The 22295-nt window shown below is 39.8% G+C and overlaps 1 protein-coding gene across 8 annotated transcripts in view; it reads right to left on the reverse strand.

Moving 5' to 3' along the window:
• Positions 1-1765: 1765 nt before the first annotated feature.
• LCLAT1 (lysocardiolipin acyltransferase 1) overlaps positions 1766-22295 on the reverse strand; it is a 159342-nt gene continuing 138812 nt past the window's right edge. For 7 of the 8 annotated variants that reach the window (XM_081067982.1, XM_081067986.1, XM_081067980.1 and 4 more), the window contains one exon: positions 1766-5657. In XM_081067982.1, the coding sequence (XP_080924108.1) occupies positions 5155-5657 (503 nt within the window). In that variant the 3' untranslated portion in view covers positions 1766-5154. The remainder of the gene's footprint in view (positions 5658-22295) is intronic. The other variant, XM_081067987.1, reaches the window with a different exon arrangement.

Here is a 22295-nt window from a genome sequence, read left to right on the forward strand (position 1 = left end):
GTTACTATGTGACGAACACCTAGTTTGTGTGTAGATTAGTTTCTGTGTACAACCTGGGGCTTCCTAGCTGGCATCTGAAGCCCACCCTCCACAGGGAGTTACTTAAGCCCTGTGTATAATCTATCGGTAAAATGAGGAATGTGGAAGGCAGGTGGGTGGCTAGAAAGACTGTGTTCTCCTCCTTCCCCCTTGTGTAACAGTATGTAGAAATCCCACCAACCTTGAAACCAGCTCTTGAGGTCTGTGCTCTCCTGGCCCCATATGCTTGGCCCACGTGCCCCTTTCCCAGAGAATGACACTGTATACTCCTCACAGAGTGAATCTTTCAAGCAAAGTGCTTGTTGGAGAATCCGAAGACAGAATGAGCTTACAAGAATAGATTCTGTTGGGGAGGAAAATAATTTCCCTCTACCCTTCTGAGTTTTTGGCTGGGACCCCTGTAATAAAAGATTACATAATAATCAATAAAAGAGAAAAACCAACAGAAGTTTATTAACATGTATTGTCGTGCGGGGCGGCCTCTGGGGTCTCTGGTCCTGCTCCCCACATAGAACGCAGGACACGGTGAGGCCAAAAAGGAACACCCACGGAGCCATAAGTAGGGCACTATATTCTCACCAGCGGCATCTGCCTCTCTGCAATCCGCTCTTGCTAGCTCCCATTTCTTCTGCTAGCGTAGCCACAGCAGTTATATTAGTGGCCAATGGCTTACAGGTTACAGCCGACGGCCAACTAGCCACAGCTTATGGCCATCTGATCACAGTTGATGGCCATTTACTACCTGAGCCAGCACCTTTCTGTGAGGCCGAGAGCCTGGAAACTGCTTTCTGGGGCTTTGTCCCCACATGTATCCCTCAGGTACACATGGAGGAAACCCAGGAAAAAATGAGTAACTCCCCGAGGTGGTTTATATGGGCCTTAAATGATCATCTTAATGGGGAAAATGAAGGGGGAAGTAGACCTGTTAGGGGAGGGTCGATGACTTTTAGGAAAGATGAATGGGCCCTTAGAATAGATGGGGGGTATGACAGCTGTGACAGTGTCTGTCTGGGTGTGGTGTGGATCTCTGGTCTCCTCTCCTGTGACAAGAGCCAGTGTTCCCTGGTTGATGAAACTCCCGCGGAGGGGATTTATGGCAGTTGAGTTCCTTTCGGAGGGTCTGTCTTTAGGCTGAGTTCAGAGAAAGCCTGTCCTCACTTTGCCATTTCTCAAGTGCCTACAGGTCAAAATCATCAATTTACCAAAGTGGCATATTTTGAGTCAACTTCTACAGTCATATTTTGGGGTGGCAAATTCTGCTACCCTTCAGTTTCATGATTTCCGTGTGTGTGTCTGTTTGCTAAGCACATTTTCATACATTTGTCAGGTTTTGGTCCAAGATTTGCTTTCACAGGTAAAATCCCTGATAGTGGGAGGTGGGGGGACTGCAGAGTCCCTTTTACCACTTACAGTTGGTGGTGCTGGTATTCACCATAAAAACCCCACACTTGTGGGATGACTGTCCTGCCCTCAGAGCTGAATGAGAGATGGAGGAAAATCAAGTTCTAATGACATTCACTAATCCTGAATTCAACTGTGGCCTCTGGACTTTTTCAATTATGCAAGCAGTATATTCCGTTCTTGCCTAGACATTGTTTAAAACATATGTGAAAGAGTTCTAAGCAATCAGCTCTTCCTGGCTACTCCATATGGTAAGGCTAGCACAATGTGGGAGAACGAAGTAGCACCCAGTCAGTCCTGCAAAAACAGAAACACCACACACGTGTAAACTCTACTTAATTCACTCCACTTTATTCTGGGATCTATATTCCAGGTAACACAACTCACATACATACCAATGGACATTGAAAACTAAGGCCATTCTGTGAGTTAGTTTTAAAACTTGGTGTTTTGCACATAATGATTTTTAAAAAATAAATTATCAAAACCAAGATTCTCATCTGAAATAAAACTGGCAGGTCAGTACAAGACAACTTTAGGGCCATATCTAACCTGAGGCTCAACATGTGCCGAGACCAATTTTGCTCTCTCCAGCATAAATAATAGCTCTGCGGCAACGGCCACCTCAGCAGCAAACTCTCCTCCCGATGACATCACAAAGTCATGTTTACCACAATGACCAGTGGCTTACAAACCACTCCCAATGAGTAGCAAAAAGACACTTTTACCTAAGAAACGCATTCCAGGATTTGTGGAACAAGAAAAAGAAAGGGACCCGTAACTAAGGCACTGAAAGCACATTATTTATATAAAGAAATGTAAACAATACCAACAGGCTCCCTCCATTAGTCTCTATTGTAAAAGTGCACAGGGCATGGTGGTGGGGGCCAGACTGAAGTCCAGGTGAAATGGGAATGTCTCCCCCTTTCGGCAGAATGTACGTACATTTGGCTCCCATGTACGGTTTCTGACTGGTGCTGTGGAAGCTGTTATTTCCCCCTAATCTCTTTTAATGGTATAACAAACAAGGAAAAGTTTTATTAGGAGTTTTAACTTCTGGGCTTGGTCTAACATTTATTTTTTCTTTTAGTCTCTTACCATGTTCTACTGAATTTCACAATTACTTAGGCTTGTTTCATCACAGATGTCTGGTGGAAGAACTTGTGAGCTAATCATTCATTGCCTTTCCTTGTGGGTTCCCATTTTAAGTAGGATGGCTCATGTCGTGTATAAACCACACTCGCTTTATTTAAAACACATCTGAATGGTAAAGATTTAACCATTGGACAAACAGCCCTGTAAACATTTTCAAGTCCACGATGTTTACCTTCAAAGGGCTGAAAGGGCATTAAGTGTGTGTCTAGCAGCCACTCGAGTCCAGTGATGACGTGGGAAGATGTGGAGGGATCAGTCCTGAGTCCAGTCCCAATACTGAAGTGGAATTAGTTTCTACCTAACATTCTGATAGCAACCACAGATAGTTCTAAGTTCCAGGTCATTAACTGTATATTTCTTTACCATTTTTTTTAAATAAGAGAAAAATATCAATGTGTAAGATAAAACACAAATAAGCAACTTTTTTCCTTTCTGAAGTTATCATTTCTAATTCTTAAAACTGTAATGTCTGTATTTCCCAGTTTTAGTGCTTATGATTTTGGGGTAGGTAAAAAAAAGTTTCCATTTTATCTTAAATCTATTTTTGTATGATCAAAAGAAAACATTTTTCAAAAAGAAAGAAAGACTTCCCCTTTCACAAGTTTCAGAGAGTTAAAGAGGACATGTTATACCTTAAAGAACGACCTCTGAGAAGTTGGAGGAAGGGCAGTGGAGCTGCAGTATAAACACCTGAGGGGGGTGGAAACTCAGCTTTTCTCTTTTGCCCAGGACAAATGCAATCCTGACTGTTAAACTATTTCTGTGTTTCCAAATATAACCAAAGGAAGTTGGAGAGAAACCTAAATTAGAAACCTCCTTTATTAAGAAAACAACAGCAAAAAAACCCTTAAAAACTATCCTTATACAGCTGGGTTTGCAACAGATGTACATAATGGCTAATTAGTAGCTCCTGGCAGGATTAAAAGCAGCCTTGAGGGAGCAGTTAAATATAGGTTGGTGCTTTTCAGCAGAGGCACTGCTGCTACTCTCCCAAACAGAACTGTGTGTCGACATAAGTCTGCCACAACCAGTTCCGCTAAAAGAAGCTGCCTGGTAAGCTCAGCTCCCGCCCTGCCTACCTGCCACAGCAATGCACGTTTCCATTGTTGGGTAAAAGTCACTGTGGAGCCAAAATGAGATGTAATTAAAGAGAAGGTATTCATGCCCAAAGAGTACATAAAACAATAGCTTCTAAGGCGAGGTCAAAGCAGGAGGAAAGCTGACAGATTTGCCAACCGCTCCAGACTTATCACTGCCTCACACTTCCTGCTGCTCTGACCAGTGTCGTCACCACCCAGCACAGTAGTGCCCAGCTTCAGCAACGTGGAAACAGTGACCACACACGTTTCAGGCCTCAGAAGGAGGTTAGTTTTGTTGGTGTGCTGGATTTTCCACTGACTTTAAGTGACAGGAATATTTAGGCCAACAATTGGTCAAAAATGGGTTTAAATTTTACTGTTGAAAGAGGAAGACTGGGACTAAAAAAGAGAGCAGTTCCCCCCTTGCTATCATTAAAAAATGAATTCATTTTGGTGTTATTTTGGTTTTTAAGAGTAAAATTTGTCAAGGCTACACTGGTTAAATAATTTGGGAAAAACCACGACTGCCCTGTTTGTTGTTATTGTTTTAATGGCAGAAGTTAGAGACCCACGTTCACGTAGAAAGTACACTAACCTTCCTTTTGGGGGCAGGCTTTAAAGAAATATTTCAAAAGACGTAACTTCACAAGAGAGTTTCTGACTGCAGTAACAGAAGGCTCTACACTTTCCTTTAAAAAAGTGACGTTTTACTGTTTTTCACGTAGAAAAAGCTACACCTGCCCACAAGCTGGGAAGAAACCAGCACTAAGCATGCAAGATTAAGTAGCAGTGAAGGAATAAACTAGTAATTCCTATCTTTAAAAATTCAAACTAAGGTTTCTACGTGGAGAGCCTGCAGTTGCTACGTGAGACACGTCCGGGTCTTATTTTCCACTTGAAAAAAAGGGCACAGGTGGTCTTCTGACGCCTAGGTCAGCACAAGGCAAAAAGCCAAGATTTTATGAATAATGAAGGACTTCCTATCAAAACGTTTGGTCAGTTTAAGGACAAGAGATTTCTGTTTTCTGGTCTTAAAGAAGGATGCGATGGTTTGATTGGCATAGAAAGGCATTTGGGAGGGAGGCCCTCGCCCACAGCCCAGCGCCAGCACTCGATCTGGGCCAGTGCTCGCTCAGATCTGCCTCTTGTTAGGAAACAGGATTGGGCCTTGGAGGAAATCTTGTGTGTACATTGTCTGCGAACAGCCTGGTGATCATGTAAGAAGACTCTTGTCTCTGTCCCGAGTTATCTCACAGCAATAGCTCCCTGCTATGTGTACTGAAATTACAGTCGGAGATTTAAAAAAAAAAAATTGTGTGTAGCCATATTTTCCCACAAAACTAAGTGCGAAATATCTTTGACGAATAATGATGATAGTAAGAAATATCTGACAAGGTCATGCAGAAACGTTATCTGTTTACAAAGGCTTACAACAGTTCTAAAGTATTCCCTAGGTCATTACACGGTGAGTCTTATAATCTTACTCATTTTTCTTTGCATTCAAATGGGGCTGTTTGTGTAAAAAACGGTAACATGCAAGTTCGATGATCTCCAGTCCACCAAATATTCTCTCTTGCAGTACTAGGATGACAACGGTGATTATAAAATACCAGCGAACAAGACTGTACGAGTATATAAGCAGGCACATTGCAGGGCTGAACAGGGTCCAGTAGAGCAGAGAGAGCAGTTTGACCACCAGGACCCTGAGCTCAGACTTGCAAGGTGGAATTATGCTCTGTCCAGTGAAGGAAAAATTCCTCCCCCCCTGATAGAAGGAGCGTAGCCGGTCCTCCTTCTCCTCCCAGCGCTTGTGGCACCAGAGCTGGAGGTCCTCCTTGGACGCGGGGAGGGTGTCTATCGGGTATCGGCGGACGTGGAAGTGGATCTCCTTGGGGAAGTCGCCTTGGAGGAGGTGCCTCTCTGTCTGAGGAATGTTGTGAGGGTATGCCACTGTGATGTCGTGGATGGCATCAAGGTTCTTACCTAGGTTTTGGGAGAGAGAAAAATGGAATGAGTGATGATCAATGCGGGAAGCAATGCTGATTCACAAAACCAGGAAAAAATTCTGGACAGACTGAACCACGAGGAACAAACACAGGCTCTAAGTACTGGTGTTCGGGGCACTTGGGCCAGCGTTTACCAGTCATTTGTAGTTTCCCTTAAATCCGCCTGCTAAGTACCACAGGGACCTTTAGAGAGAAATCATCTTCATTCATAGAAACAGTAATCTGCCGTTCTAGAGCTCAATGGCAAAGCACATTAAGTCAGACTGGAGACAGGAATAAAAGAGCACAGGACCAGCCCTGTTGCAGCAACAGGATTCACGGCTCTGAGACCTCCTGTGAATACACCCTTCTCTCCAAATAAAAATGCAAGCTTTCTCACCTTTAACCCAGTATGACCATCACAGCTGCTGGAAAGAAAAACTCAGACTCAGACTTGATACAGTGGTCAGAAACTCATGTAAACTTCCCCACGACTTTTTATTTTTAAAAACATGCCAACTTGAAGTCCGAGTAAGACTCTGACCCAGTATCTCATCATCCTTAGCACTCCCACGATTAATCACTTTGGGGTTAAGCGTTTTCAGCAAATTCATATACTAGATGCTGGAGATAAAAAGGTAAGTAAAACATGGTCCCTAACCTCACTCTTTCCCAGGCAGAGTGCCCTAAACAGACCAGAGGGCACATGTAAGGGGTGGGAAAAGGCGGGGAGAGGGCAGGCCAGGAGGTGGCAGAGAGAGAGCATGAACAGGAGGCTGGAAGCATCCAGTCAGGGCCCTCCTTGCCAGCTTTAGAATTTGAACTCAATTCTGTAGGTCGTAGAGAAGCACCTCAAATGGTGGAAAATCACTTAAGGATTTTTTAACAGAGAAGGATCAGACTTTTCATTTTAAGCAAGGATTACCTTGGGGGCAATGACAAGAATGGTTTAGAGAGGATCAGGGGTATGAGAGGTAGGAAGGGTAATTTGATGGTCATTATAATGCAAGAAAGGCAAGAAATGAAGAGGAGGTAGGGGCCAAAGGAAGTGACATGTCTAAAAGAAATTACAAGGGAGAACTGTCAGAGTGGTCAATTGGATGTGACAGGGTAAGGTGGAATGAGCCCAAGTTTGTTTCTGGCTCATGGTATTGAGCGAATGGCCTTTGAGCTTAGAAATGTTTAAGTGGAGTGTTAGATCTTTAAGGAATCATGAGGATCACTGAACACTGTACACAAGGCCCAAAGAGGTTAAGCTTTTTGCCCAAGGTCACACAGAGTGTTGGTACGGTCTCTGAATGTTGCTTTCTTCCATACCATGTTATCTTCAGTGAGAGACTTTTGATGTGGACTTTTGATGTGGACTTTGATAATTGTATAATGTAGGCAAAATTAATCTGTGGTGACAGAAATCAGAACAGTGCTTGCCTATGAGGGTGGGGACTGACTGGAAGGAAGCATGAGGAAATTTTCTGGGTCACAGAAACATTCTGTATCTTGATGAGGGTGTGGATTACATCAAACTGTATATTTAAAACCTGTGTATTTCCCTCTGTTTAAATCTTACCTCAATATTAATAACAAAGATGTGCAGCAACTTCCCCACCTTTTCTCACCATGTTTACCTTTTCTACTGAACCTGTTAGGTTGTACTCACTTATTTTTAATGATTCTTTAAGTCTTCTGTAAATGTTTACTGTCAATCTCCTTTACTCTGTGATTTACTTAAGGGTGAGGACCAGATTTCAATTTGGTTTCATAACTGTCTTGTAAATATAATCAGACCTTAATAAGAGCTATAGTATAAAAAAATGAAAATCATCAACAAGGCTTAGATTCAAAATTGGGGGGCTGTCCTTTGGGGGTTCTATACATTGTTCATGAGAAGAGGTGCAATGAAAGGCTCATGGAAGAAGGCCTGAGTGGAGTCCTATCTGAATGCCTAGAAGAAAGACTGTTCCAGAGGAAACAGGTGGGTTTGGTGGTTTGAAGTCCTTTTACTGCAGAGTCGGTGTGTGTGTGCACGTGCACACACGTGTCTGTTCAGTATATAAATGGCGCTTTTTGAGACAGTGATGATACCACTTAAGAGAAATGCTCCTAAGTGAAAACTTCTGGATTCACTGTAGTGCACAGCAGGGAGGGCTGTGGAAGCAGACCGCGTGGGTTCAAGTCCTAGCTCTGCCTCTTACTGACTCAATGAATTCCTTAATCTCTGTGTGGCTTACTTAGTTCCTGTAGCTGTAAACTACCTCCGAGGGTTGAGAGGATTAAATGAGATCATGTATGTAAAAACACACAGAACAGGACCTGATACCCAGGAAGTGCTCGGTAAATGTTAGCTGCTGCTGCTGCTATTATTGAATCATAATGTTAGCATGTTAGGCTCTGACCCGTCATCTCTAACTCCAGCTCCTACTAGCCCCCTGGTAGTGCAGTATCTGTGGGGGAAAGACTTCATTCAAATCCCTCTCTATACCACCGTCCATGGTTTGCTTGGGCCCTGAAGACGCCATCTGTTCATATGATAAACAAGAGCAATACTGTCATGTTAGAAATTTAAAAAGACAAAGTGAAAAAGGGAGAACTGGGGAGGGGGAGAAAAAAGAGAGTTTAGACCCCATCGTCATTTCCCTGCGCTGCAACTGGATCTCTAAGCAGCACAGACCCAGAAATGCATGAACGCCAGAGCAAGGGAGGAGAAAATGGTTTACACATGGAGGGAGTCAATCAACTGCCTTGACAATTTCTAAATTTTACATTAGGTAAATAAAGGTCTCCAGATAACACACAACCACCTGTACCTCTTCCCTGCTAGAAGACCTTATTCTCCCATCATCCTGGAAAGACCTCCCGGCATTAATCACGACTGTCCTACTTGATAATGGATCAAACTTTCCCTTGACTCTACAAGCTAGCTTCGTATTACTACCTGACAAGTTAGCTTCCCCTCCAAGGTAACAGGTAAAGGGTTAGCATGGCTTGCAGCACTTGGTTCATTGTAAGTGACAATAATGAAACGAATATTCGAAAGTTGAGATGTGCCTTTATTTCATTTACAGATATACAATGGAAATAAAATAATGCAATAATAAATTAAGAGAAATTTCTGCAACTGCAAAGGATTCTGTAATGTCTTTAAATCTCTAAATATGAAAACATTAGACTTTTCAATATGCATATTAAGTGGCTGCTATCCATAAAAGCCATTTTTAAAAGATCTCATTGCTGTTTGATAGTTTAATTCCAAATCTAGATGCTGTCTAGCCACTTGTCACCTGCCAATCTGTATGGGATCTGTTGAAAATGGGTCTGTTCTGTTTCTAATATGGAGTCTACTAGAAAGTTTCATACTTTACTGTTATTTTTAAAGCTAGCATTCTGTTAGAACAGCCATGATTACTTGGGCACACAGATGTTTCTATTTTCCTGGAAGAACAGAACAAGTGCTTGTTTAATATTTAAAAATCTTAATTTTTAGTTTCAGACTGAGACAGAAGGTTTGAATACTTTATTCATGTTTAATTAACCAACAGAAGTTTAAAAGATATGACTGGAATTTACAAACGTAATTAGAGAAGGGAGTGCCTCCAAGCATTTCAAGTTGAGCCCGTGATTATTATAAGAGTCCTACACGATATGAAAAAGTTCACTGGGAATGACAGTGAGCCGAAGATTTATACTTTTGTGTGTTGAAAATAAAAGAACTAAGTGAAGAAATCCTGGTTTGCCCAGGGCTGCTAAAGATCAGATCCAATTATATAAGTTCAGTGACAGGATAATAGAAATATAAGCTTGTTTCTTTTTAACCCAATATAATCTTTGATAGAGTTGATAACTGAATTTTTTTCCCCATTCCATAATTAAATGTATGCAGAATATACAGAAATATAATTTATTTTGGATTTTAATACCTGCTTTAAAAATTTAAAAACAAACATAATTCTATTTTCTATTAGTCAGATCTGAATCCATAAATCTAACTACATATATTAGAGAGTTTTAGATAAAGTAGCTTGTCATTTAAGAAGCCTTTGTATTAAATGAAAATGCTGAGGCCACTGGTTTGGTGCACTGTTTTTCAGATTAAAAAAGAAAAATTACCCCAAGAGGATACCAGTTGGATTTAGTAACTAAACAATTACTCACGGTGCCATTTGGACACTGATGTATAATATTATCTGACTAATAATAATGGCCCTCGTCAGTACACTTTGAAGAACAGTTTGAATTGACAGATTTGGATACATTTAGACTCAAAATACTAAGGAATAAGATACCTTTCAGCTTCAAAATAAAAGGGCATGCATGAAACCACTTAAAAACAACTGGTACAGGCTCAAGCAGTACTGTTTTCGTTGTCAGAGAGAATACTACTGTTTCCTACTAGGATTATTCATCCTAAGAGCATCATCATGTTTCCTTCTGTGTAAGCTGGATATTTATGGAACAGAAGATGGAGTCATCCGGCTGCACCTGCCTCTTCTCCGTCTATGACCTTGGCATGTTCACGACAAGCATGGTCTGTACATGCTGGTAACTAACAACACCTACCCTCACAGGGTTTCATGATGCTCAACTGGGATAAGAACTACAAAATGCTTGCAGAAGTGCCTGGCATATGACGTGTGCTTCTTGTTATTCCTCTAGGTGGGATGACCACTTACAGCACTTGACATGAGCTTAGGTTTACGCTGCTACCCTGGACCTTCCTTTTCTCTCTAGATTTCCTCCTCTTTGGGGACAGACACCAAGTCTGTTGTAGTGTACATTGTGGTTTATTCTCTAATGCGCAGTCCATTGTCTCCCATAGTATAAAAGCAAAACTGTTTAGGGGACTGACCTTGGCACTAGGGGTAGGCTCTAATTGATCTCCAGATACATATTCTCTACAAACTTATGCCTTAGACATTTTAAGCTCAGCTTAGATATTAAATCCGCCGATGATGACCTGTGTTCTAGGATCACTGGCCTCCTGGTTTGTTTTGTTTCCTCAGTAAGTCAAAATTGGTACCTACTCCTTTTCTAAGAAAGAACCATCCTTGGCTTAAAAATCAAACTTGAGCTGAAAAGGTAAAACTAAAATGATATCCTCGTGAATAATTTTGCTTATCCAACCTGAACTCAGCACTTACAGATAAGTTCAGGGGCATATTTTTTCATATTTGTGTGTTTTGTATAAATGCATGTTATCTTTTCAGTTCTAAAGATCTCTCTTCTGATGGGCATTGGTTCTCTGGATCTTCAAAACAAGTTTCATTTTCTAGACAGAATGAAAACACGTTGATGTTTTCCACAATTGGACAATATGGGTACATTAATAGATCAAAGGCAAGACGTGAATTACAGTATATACTTTCTAGGACCAGATGCACATACAGAGCGTGCCAAAAAAATGTATACATTTTAAGAAAGGAAAACACTGTATTAAAATTGTAATACTCAACATATACCAATAACAAAAGATGAATATAAGTCATGTGGTTACTTTTTTTGGCACCCCCAGGATATGTATATAAAATACATGCCTTGAAAAAAAGACCAACTTTCAAAAATGGGACCATACTATACATACTGTTTTATAACTTGGTTTTCCAAGCATCTTTCCCATCCATGCCATTGAAGATTTTCTAAAATATCATTTTATGGATGCATAATATTTGATTGTATGTACATATATATATTGTTAAAATTCTTGTTTTCAGATATTTAAGTTGTTTCCACATAAACATTTAAATTGATATCTTTGTAACTGATGATAATGATATTCTAGGATGAATTCCAGTAAGTCAAATTTCTGGATCAAAGAATATGAACATTAATAGGCTTTTGCTACATACGGTAAACTGACCCCTGGAAAGGTCAATTTAAACACACACAAGACATGTATGATTGTGCTTTCATTCTCACACTTTTACTAATGCATGACATTGAAATTTTTAGAAAGTTGCCAAAGTGTGTCATTATTGTCTTAATCTGTATCTTTGATTAGATAAAACAAATTCATTGAATATATACACTGCTAATATTCTAGCCTGTTTCGAAAATTGTTCTTTGCTGTCTTACAGATTTGTAAGAACTCTTTATAAAGATATTTCCCCTCGTCTATCATATATGTTGTAAATGTTTCATACCAATTTTGTCATCTGGCCCTTAGTATGTCCTTGGCCACTAGAGTTTATTTTGTTGGATATGCTGCTCTGTAAATGCAGCTTCATTCCCTTTAGCCATTTCCTCTAGGTTGTTTGTTTCTTTCTAGTCAACTTGCAAAGCTCCGTTTTTACCATGGATTATTAACCTTCTGTCTGTATTTCTTGTTGCAAATATTTTTACAAATCCATTATCTATCGCCTTTATTTATGACATCTTTTCCAATACGCATGTGCATATGCGGAATGTGTGTGAGTGCATTTGTGTCTACATCAGTTCATTTATTTTTCTGTTATAGTTTTTCGGTTCCTATATTTGTCTGCCCTGCCCCTAAGATTGTATGTATATTTTATGTTTTTCTGCAAGATGGAAAACATTTTTTTCACTTAATCTTGTCTATTGAAAGTAAAGCTGGATTACATCAGTTTTTCTAGCATCCTTTATTAAATAACTCCTCTTTTCTCCATTGTTTCAAAATACCACCTTTATCATCTGTTAAATTCTCAAATATATAGATTTCTGATCTCTCTTCTCTCTTGTGCTCTACTGATCTGTGTTCATTCATACTACTTTTCGTAGTAACTTCGTACCTGGTAAAGCAAGTGGGCTTCTGTTTTCTTTTTCATATTATGCTTGGCTCCTGCTGGCAACTATTTTGCAATACAAACTTAAGTGCATTTAATTCAATTCTAAAACAACACACCCCTCATCTTCAAGTTGCATTTGAATTACGTCTGCATTTTTATTTTGAAAGAACTGCCATTTTTATATTGTTTTTTCATCCAAGAAAAAAAAAGTATGCTTTTTTATTTGCTTCAGTCTTATGTCTTCCAATAAGATTTCAGTTTTCTTCACATAGCTTCTGTGGCTTTCTTTTAAAATTTATTTCTAAATAATTTCATAATTTTTATCATTATCGTGAATGGAATATATGCTCCTACTTCTGCCTTTAGGCAATCACTACTAGACCACAGAAAATCTAGTGTTTGTTGTGTATTTTATATGTAGCCACCTTAACAATTTTTCTTATTTAATCTAGTTGATTTTCTTTACTAGACTCTTTGACTTTTTTAAAAAAGATTTTATTGGGGAAGGGGAACAGGACTTTATTGGGGAACAGTGTATTTCCAGGACTGGGGAACAGTAGAGTGTTTTTCCCAGGACTCATCAACTCCATCCAAATCAAGTTGTCCTTTCAGTCTCAGTTGTGGAGGGCGCAGCTCAGCTCCAGGTCCAGTTGCCGTTGTTAGTTGCAGGGGGCGCAGCCCACCATCCCTTGAGGAAGTTGAATCGGCAACCTTATGGTTGAGAGCCCGCACGCTCCAACCGAGCCATCTGGCCACCAGGGAGCTCAGCGGCAGCTCACTGGCCCATGTGGGCATCGAACTGGCAGCCCTGGTGCCCAGAGCTTGAGCTCTAACCAATTGAGCCACCCGTCCACACGACTCTTTGAGTTTCTAGATTTTCTATCAGCAGCAAAAACAGTTTTATGTTCAATGTTCTCATCTTTATGGTAGTGTTTTCTTAGTGCTTTCATTAGTATTTACTAAGTAATAAAAAGGATAGTTGTGACTTTAACCAAAGTGTGTTTTAGTGATTCAGCATATGATACTTACTGTTGAATTTTGGTAAAATAGTATTATATTTAAGTAGTTAACTTCTATTTTGTTCTAGTTTTTATAAGGAATGGCTTAAATTTATCAGTATCTTTTAAACACCTATGGATAGGATCAAATGGTTATTTTTTTAAAGAAACTTATTAGTTTCTTTAAGTTTCTTATTAGTCAAACAACTGTATGAATCAAAAAAATACTGAAAGAAAAAATATTAGAAATGCAGAGAAATTGGAAAATAATAAAATTATAGTGTAGGCACCATAATAAAATCACAGTGTAGGCAATTATAGTGTATAGTTTCATAATAGGGCAACAGCAGTAGATAAAAATTAATTAAGTAAAAGAATTGAATAACTACTGGAAAATTTAACAGATTTATATAGGCCCTCAAAAATATTTTAAAGAGGGCAATATCCATAGAATACCTATAAATATTTGATTATTTACATGGTGATAAGAAGATTTAAACATATTTTATAAAAATTGAGATTCTATAAGCCATCTTTGACATTGAAATTCCATATTCTCATGTCAAGACACCATAAATATACAAATAAATAATAAAATATAATATCCCCCTCTAAAAGAATACTTTTAGATTACACTTGGATGAAAGATGAAATTAAAAGGGAAATTATGCACTACCTAAAAAGGAAGGAAAAAGAATCAATGGTATATAGTGAAGGCTAACTAACTCGATAATGCTTCATTATTAAAGAGGAAAAATGAAAAGGAGAAATTACTCATCTTGAAAATTAAAAAAAGAAACTCCAAAAGGAAGTGGGAAGAGAAAATTACTAGAGATAAGAAGCAATAATTAATAAAACAAAACTAAGAAAAGTGAAAGAATAAACAAATGCAAAAGCTAGGTATTTGACAAGATGAATATGATTAACTCTATGAATAGGATTAAGAGGAAAAAAGAGAGCATATGAGCACATATTCAAGATTACATAGCAAAGGAAACAAAATCATACAAAAGAGATTAAAAATTATGAAAACGTGGATCTACTTAGTGATAAAATTGTGTAATTTGCATACTGTATATACATAAACCACAGTAGTGTATGCATGTGCATATATACTATAAATACCATGGAGTATTTTCATGATGAAAATTTGTGTTCAATTCAAAAATAGTCAATTATTCAGTCTATTTTCACTAGAAATGCAAACTGTTGTGTTATTGGTGTGTCATAGGGACAAGGGCATAGGTGCTGATTGTATAGGTCGGCCAACCCAGCAGTTGTACTCACGTGCCACATCTCCTTAACCCCAAGGATTGTAGTGTATAAAGTTACAAAGCAAAAATAGCCAGCAAAGAATACAACAACGTAATGTGCTCTGAAGGGAAAGGAACAAGAGTCCCTGTTGTTCCAAACTGTTTTCCTTCTCAGTGCCTCTATTAAAGCATAACTGCCACGTACACTTGAGCGTCTATACATTGTGTTATTGATGAAATGAACTTATTTTGCCGATTCTTTTGAAAATTCATACTCTGTTTTCATTATTCTTGAAAAGAAAAACGTGCTAAAAATGATGTTGAGAGAAGACATTCAGAATTCAACATGAAAAACAAGAGCAATAACACAATGTAATTTGTTACTCTTGGACTCAACAAATTTGCTTAGATGTTCCAAACCCCTGGACATGAATCAAAAACGGATTAAAAGATCAGAAGTGTCAGCACATGCATATTCTACTAATTTGCTGCTCTTTGAATTAAATGAGATCAGAGACAACACAGCATTACAGAAGGTCCCTGCCCCTGTGGAGCTTATCAGGACACAATTATTTTTAAATATTATGATATTTAACAACCCTCAGGATATCATCCTTCTTTGATAAGCTCTGAAAAATGGGGCACAAAGAACTTAACTCACTTATGGTAGATCAGTCGGTTAGCTATCAGTTGTGTCTGACTGCAAAGCCTTTCCACTATGCTACCCTCCCTGCTAACAACGGCATATTAAGAACAGGCCCTACAGTCAGGCTGATCTGGTTTTGTACCAGGCACAGTGACTTAGCCATGGATGTGACCTTGAGCCAGTTACTCAACCTCCCTGGGCCTCAGGCTCATCTGTGTTTGGGGGTGATGGAATGTTCTATATTTTGACTATGGTAGTAGTTACATGACTCTGCATTTATCAAAATGCATCTAATTGTACACTTGAAATGTACTGGCATTTTACAGCAAGCAAATTGTACTTCTGGAACTTATTTTTTAAAGCTTCTCAAATATGTGCCCTAAAAAATATTTAAAGTGATACAATATCACAAATTGTAATATCTGCTATAGTTTCAATAAAGCTTTATTTAGGCTGGTTTAATTCTCATCAAACCGAAATGGTACAAAACGAAGTATTTAAAGTTTGAAACAAATCCAAAATTTATACATACACACTAATTTTTAATAATTTTTTTGGTATTAGCATTTTATTCGAAACAGAACATTTTCTTATTCAAATAAACATGAACATATCCACAAGCTTTGCATTATTGCTTTGTAACATTTTTTCCTTCCCTGGCTAATACACAATATAATTCCCTAATTAAGGGATTACTCCAAGTGCAACCTGACATTTTAAAACTTCTACCACCCTACTTTCTTTCAGGGTCACAAATAATTCCTAAAATGTTTTCTTGCTAATGTCTCGAAAGAAAAAAGTAATCTGTGTAATAGTCCAGGTTTTGGAAGATACAGTTCTGCTTTTCTGCTTTTAATCAGTACAATGATACAGGAAATCATAGAACACTTGGGAACTGTTTTAACGTGCATTGTAACCTTCCCCTTTGCCAAACACTCCCTCTACCACCACCCACAACAATCCCCTCACACACCACAGCCGCTCAACAGCAGCATTCTCTCTCAGCTGTTGCACAGGGTGCGACACTTGTGGTGAAGTCACCTTGCACAGCTTTGAATTCCTCATGCCCAGTGCTGTAGGCGGGGCCGGGCCTGGGCGCAACCGTGAAGAGGCTGACAGCGAAGTGATCACTCGCCCTCTGGGTGCCCAGGAGGTTCGGTAATCTAGTGTCGTGCGCCCCCCTACCCCACACACACACTAAACAGGGGTCTCATGTGAGTCCTTTACACAAGCTGACCAATTGACTGATTAGACTTTGAGATGAACAGACGTCAAGAGTCTTAATCATTCAACCAGTCTTAAGACATAATCAGACAGTAATCTGATTCAGTCCTGACGTAGAGTTTACCTTTCCCTGGTAAAAATTCTCCACCACAGCTCCATAAAGTAAATAAATGAAACCAAATTTGAATGTGCAGTTCCTAAGGTTTTATGTCGCCTTTCACTTCACCCACTTACATGACCCCCCTTGGCTGCGGGAGGTTTTTCACTTGCTGCCTCCCCACTCACCCAGAAACTCAGTGGAACATGTTATGGACAGGTACATGTTTTGGTGGCAGTATTGGATATTTTGACTGGGAAGGGAGGCTAGTGGGCGTCCTTGGTAAATTTCCTGATCATTAGCCAAAAGTGGGCTCTTATCATACATATTTCCTTAGTCCATTCTGTATTCCATCCACCCAAATCTGAGTATTTCATGCCTTTGCTTTTCTCTCAAACCTCCACTTCTGCCTTGCCATCCCTCATTCTCATTGTTTCTGAGAAAATAAATCATAAAAAACTTCCACAAGCTCTTACCACCCCATCTACTCACCCACTTGCACAGAAGTCATATACTTTGCCTTCTCTTCTTTATGTGGATGATCTGCCCATACTTAGGGCCAATCCCTCCCCGTGTGCTTGCTCTGTCTTATCCTGTACTGTCTACGCAATATTGCTCCAGAACCTCCCCGTCTCTCTTCTATCATCAATTTCCCCTCTAACCAGTCATTCCTGTCTTGCCTATCAATATGTTTATAATTTTTCCCATCATTCCCACAACCCACATCTCCTTCCAGCTACCACTCGTTTCTCTGTTCACCTCTACAGCCAGACTTCTCGAGTTGTCTACACTCGCTGTCTTCAATCCTCCTCTCCCATGTCTCTCGTGAACTCATCCCAGTTAAGTTTTTGCCCTCACCTCTCCACCCAAACTTCTCATCAAGGTCATTGGTGACCTTTATATAACCAAATCCAAATGACTCCCTCCCTGCTTAAAATTATTTTTAGGTGGCTTCCCGCCCCCATTACTCTCTTGGTGCTTTCTAGCCTCCCTGGCCACTCTCAAGTCTCTTTTGCGGGCTTATCCCCAAACGTTGGAGTGGCCCAGGGCTTGGGTGTTACTCTTCTCCCCCCACTCATTCCCTCGGTGGTCTCTTTCAGTCTCCCAGCTTTAAATACCCAGTACGGGCTGATGCCTCCCAGATCTGCATTGCCAGCCTCTCTCTCCCTTCCAGACCTACAGGTTTGACTACTAACTTCACATCTCATCTTGATGTCGAATTAGTATCTCAAACTGAACATGGCCTAACCTGAACTTCATCTTGGTTTTTCTCCCAAAACCTGTGCTTCTCACAGTCTTTCAGTTAAAGGCAAAACTGCCTTTCCTCCAGTTGGGGCCAACAACTCTGCAGTCATCCTTTCTTTCTCTAATGCTCCACATCCTTTCCATCAGAGAAAATCCTATCGGTTTTACGTTGAAATATAGCCAGAATCCAGCCCATTCTTATCACCTCACCAATTCTCAAGCCACCCTCCCTTCTCACCTGGATTATTCCAAATATCTTTCTAATTGGCTTTCCCTGTTTGCCCACCCTCTACAGCTTTTTTTCAACGTAACAGAGTAACCCCTTCATGGCAGTTACTACTTTATAACCCCCTCCTTTGTCCCCGCACCCCAACGGTGCCCATCTCCTCAGAATACCGAGATCCTTACGGTGATCTGGAAAACCCTACACCACCTGTCAACGTTTCTACTACTACTCACCTGGCTCACTCTGCTCCAGACACACCGAGTTCGATGTGTCTTGGGAAACACCAGGCACACTCCCATCTCAGGCCCTGTGCTGTTCCTCAACCTGAGATGTTCTTCCCCCATATTCACTTTTCAGGGAGGCCCCGAGTGCCTGCTTTAAAACGGCAGGCGTTCCTCTTCCCTGATTTATGTTTCTCCATAGCCCTGCTCATCATCTGACATACTATATACCTTATTTATTTGTTTGTTGTCTCTGTTCCTCCTGCTAAGATGGAAGTGCCATGCGGTAGAGGTTTTGTCTATTTTATTAACTGGTATGTCCTCAGCGCTTCTTCAAGGTGCTCAGTAAATATCTGTTTATTGAATAAACCGAATAAGCAGAAAAAGGGAAACTGAGCTGAGCTGCTCTCTCTGGTATATTTCTGTTTGGAAGAGAGCCTGAGAACAGAGCCTGTGCTCATAGCTTACAGTAGACAGGTGCACTGCGGGGCTGGAGCTAGAGAGTAATTGTGATTAATAATCCTCCAGACCATAGGAGAGAAGGCAGACAGGAATTCATGTTTCGGTTCTTCTGGGAGCATCAGACATGCTTCGTTAAGCCGGTGATTCTGCCCCTCTCCATGTCTATTTGCAATTACTGTTATATTATTTTTAAAGCCCTGGTATTCTTCATGGCAGGCTGAGACAATAAAAGGTTTCAGGCGATCGACTGAAAAGTCAAGATAAGTGACAAAGCTAACTGACCGACATCGGGACACAAAGCTCCAGGGGCCACAGGATAGGAAGCTAGGGAGCTAGTCAATGTGGACAGGTGACTACTGTAGGTTCAAAGAGCTAAATGAGTTCGATATTCCCCTCCCCCCACTACCTTCAAATCCCCAGATGAATATTTTCTAGTTTATGGCATACTTGACAATGTTAAATATATAATGCTATTTTTAAACTGAAATTCTTTCCTGAAATTCTGGAAAGCAATACCAAATGCTTTCAGTATCATTTCTGATAACAAAGACATTTCATTATGTGTGCTGGAATGCAGCCTCTTCATTAACTGAAGCATTCATTACCATAGAAGCATTTGTTTCCTAATCAATTCTCAAAAATCTGTCTAAATGGAACCACCAACTTCCTCAAAGAAAGCCTTGTAATTCTCTACTGTGCTATTTTTTTCTCTGTGTTCATAAGATACAGGGGTTCCCACTAGCTTGAAAATCTCTCTCAGAGCTGGCATTTCCATCAGTACAGACATTCATCTGAAACCAATAATTGCTGCCTTACACAACACTCCCGTTTCTATTCTGACCTCCTCCTGGGGGGGGGAAGCGGGGGTGTGAGGGTTTCTTGTGCAAATGACACAGTATTTCATCGGTGATAGATTATCCTCCTATTAGTGCATGTGGCCTGTGAACCGATTTGTCAACAACCTCCCTCTGCTGATCCAGATAAGGCGACCCCTTCACTGCTGCTGAGCTGCTTAGAGCCCCTCAAGCAATGCCCAGGCCTGTTAAGAAACTCAGCCTGACTTGCTCTGAGATCCCTCAGCTTCCAGTCCTGACTCCAAAGCACTTTCTTCCTGCCTTTGACCTACTGACTCAGGTTCCCACCATACCACTGTTTTCAACAGAGAACAGGTCACACAGGGCAGAGGAGAGGGAAGGAGAGAGAAAGGAAAGAATCAGCAACTCTCAGGAACCTGATAACTCCAGGGGGAAGGCTGGAAATGGGGACCTCAGAACGTTCAGGATGCTGAAATGCCGTTCTGTCCCCTCTCGTGGCATTCCCTCTCACGCTCAACTGAGAATGCACGCACACACACATTCTCAGTCTCCTTGGGATTTCTGAGAACTGGAGTTAAATGATGATCAGAAGAAAAAAAATCATTCACTTTGCTTCATTAATGGGCTTTCTGGATGATTATAAAAAAGGGCAGTATTTTCAGGGTATTTTGGCTGCAGCAAATTAGAATATATCCTTTGGCTTCACATGATTGATTCACGTGTAGCTTTAGTCAGTCAGATGTAGCCAGCAATGCAAGCTTTCTCATGTAGACACAGCAGGCAAGGAGGAACGACTGAAGGGATAAAAAATAAAATAAAAACCTAGACAGAAGGCTAAAAGTATAAGAGCAAGTGGTGAGGTCAGACTTTAATAAAGTAAGGGAGGAATGTTGGGGAGAAATGATTAAGAAAGAAGTAAAAAGACCCCCAACAAAATTAAATGCCCACCACGGAAAAATGAGGAAAAGAAGTAAGGAGGTAAACCGTGAGGAAGCAATAATAGTCAACTCCAAGTAATTAAAAAAATTTTTAAAAAGACAAGTAACATTCATGTCCGTGGAAGCCCTTAATTCAGAATATTTGTCTATGATCTGCTTGTTTCTAGTGCCACTGAACTTCTGGTAAAACAGAAAAGGCACATTTAATATGTTGAACCAGTTATTTGGAATAAAAATTGATTCCCAAACCCAAGCAACATAAGACTGTACTAACTCTAAGCTCAATACTTTAATATAAACCAGAATCAGTGTGTTGTTTTCAATGACAGCCTGTTACAGCACTTGTGACACTCTTAAATTTAGCAGAGTGGCATCAGACCTAGGTTTACAGACCTATCAAACAGCAATGTTTTAAATACCTGAAAGATCTGTGACTATAAAGATGATTTTAATATTCCTAATCCTCTGATGTTAAAAACAATTTCCACTAGACTTTGATACACAAGTGGATAAATCATATGAAATTAAATCAGTCTGTACTTGCGGAGCTATCTTAATCAGAAAGAGATTTAATGAAAAGACTTAGCTTAGATGAACACTCTAATTATTACAGGCTAATATTTGTCCACAAAGAAAGGTTTGTTTCAGGATTAGTCAGATACCAGGAGAAGCTAGAGACACCAATTCAATAATGGAATGCCTAATTAAATAATAATGAATCCTAATTATAATGCATTGCTTTCCCTTGCACATGATTTATTTACCACAACTGCTTTTCACTTCGTTTACTAAGGAAAATGAAATGAAATGCAATTACTAAAAATAAAGGGGGAAAGAAAATAAGAATTGGTAATTTTAAACTTTTTTTTTAAGATGGAGAAATTCAGATGTAACAAAAAGTCTAACTGTTAACACCCAAGTCCTGCAGAAGAAATGGCACGGTCAAATTAGTGCATGGAGAAACTGTATTTGCCCTGCATCCTTCAGAAGTCAATCATTGCCCTTATGTGCTTACAGTTCTGTTAAGAAGTCATATGTCCATCAAATCAAAAGTAAACTGATGAAAAGTCTAGTAGGTGCTCACTAAATCCTGGCTATGATGACGACTCCAGATCCTGGGCTAGCTGCAGCTACTATGGGAGAGACAAAGACGTGGAAACAATCCCTGCCTTTTGGAAGTTTGTAATCTAGTTGAAATACACGACACAAACGTGAAAAAATAAGAACTAACATTTTAAATGAATAAAATATGAAATTTTAAGAGAAGTGAAATGAGTGTAATAAAAAATGAGTACTCAGAGTGAGTTCCAAGAAGGACAAGATCACCGTGGGCTGGAATGCTTCACCAGTTCTGAAGGCAAGAAGGCACTTATTCTGGTTTAGCATGTGCAGGAACCAGTTCCTTGAGATTTAGAAGAGATAGAGTCTTCACCATGGAAAGTACATTCAAAAAAAAAATCAAGTGGTTATGGAAAAACAAACATCAAGTATCTTTAAAAAAAAAAAGGCAATGCAACAGAATAAAATTCTAAACCATTCTGATAGATATATGGAAACTTAATAGACAACCACAGTGACATCACATATCAATGGAGGAATGACAGATTGCTTAATACATGGTGCTGGAGAAAAATGAAAGTGGGTCCTCATCAAGAAAACACTTCAAGGATTCCAGATGGATAAAAACTTAAATGTAAAAGGTAGTTATGCAATTAACAGAGAAAATAGAGACTATTTTTCTGATTAAGTACCAAGGGAGTGTTTCTTAAAAAAC

Source organism: Rhinolophus hipposideros, assembly GCF_964194185.1.
Source record: "Rhinolophus hipposideros genome assembly, chromosome: 12".
NCBI classification, from domain to species: Eukaryota; Metazoa; Chordata; class Mammalia; order Chiroptera; family Rhinolophidae; genus Rhinolophus; species Rhinolophus hipposideros.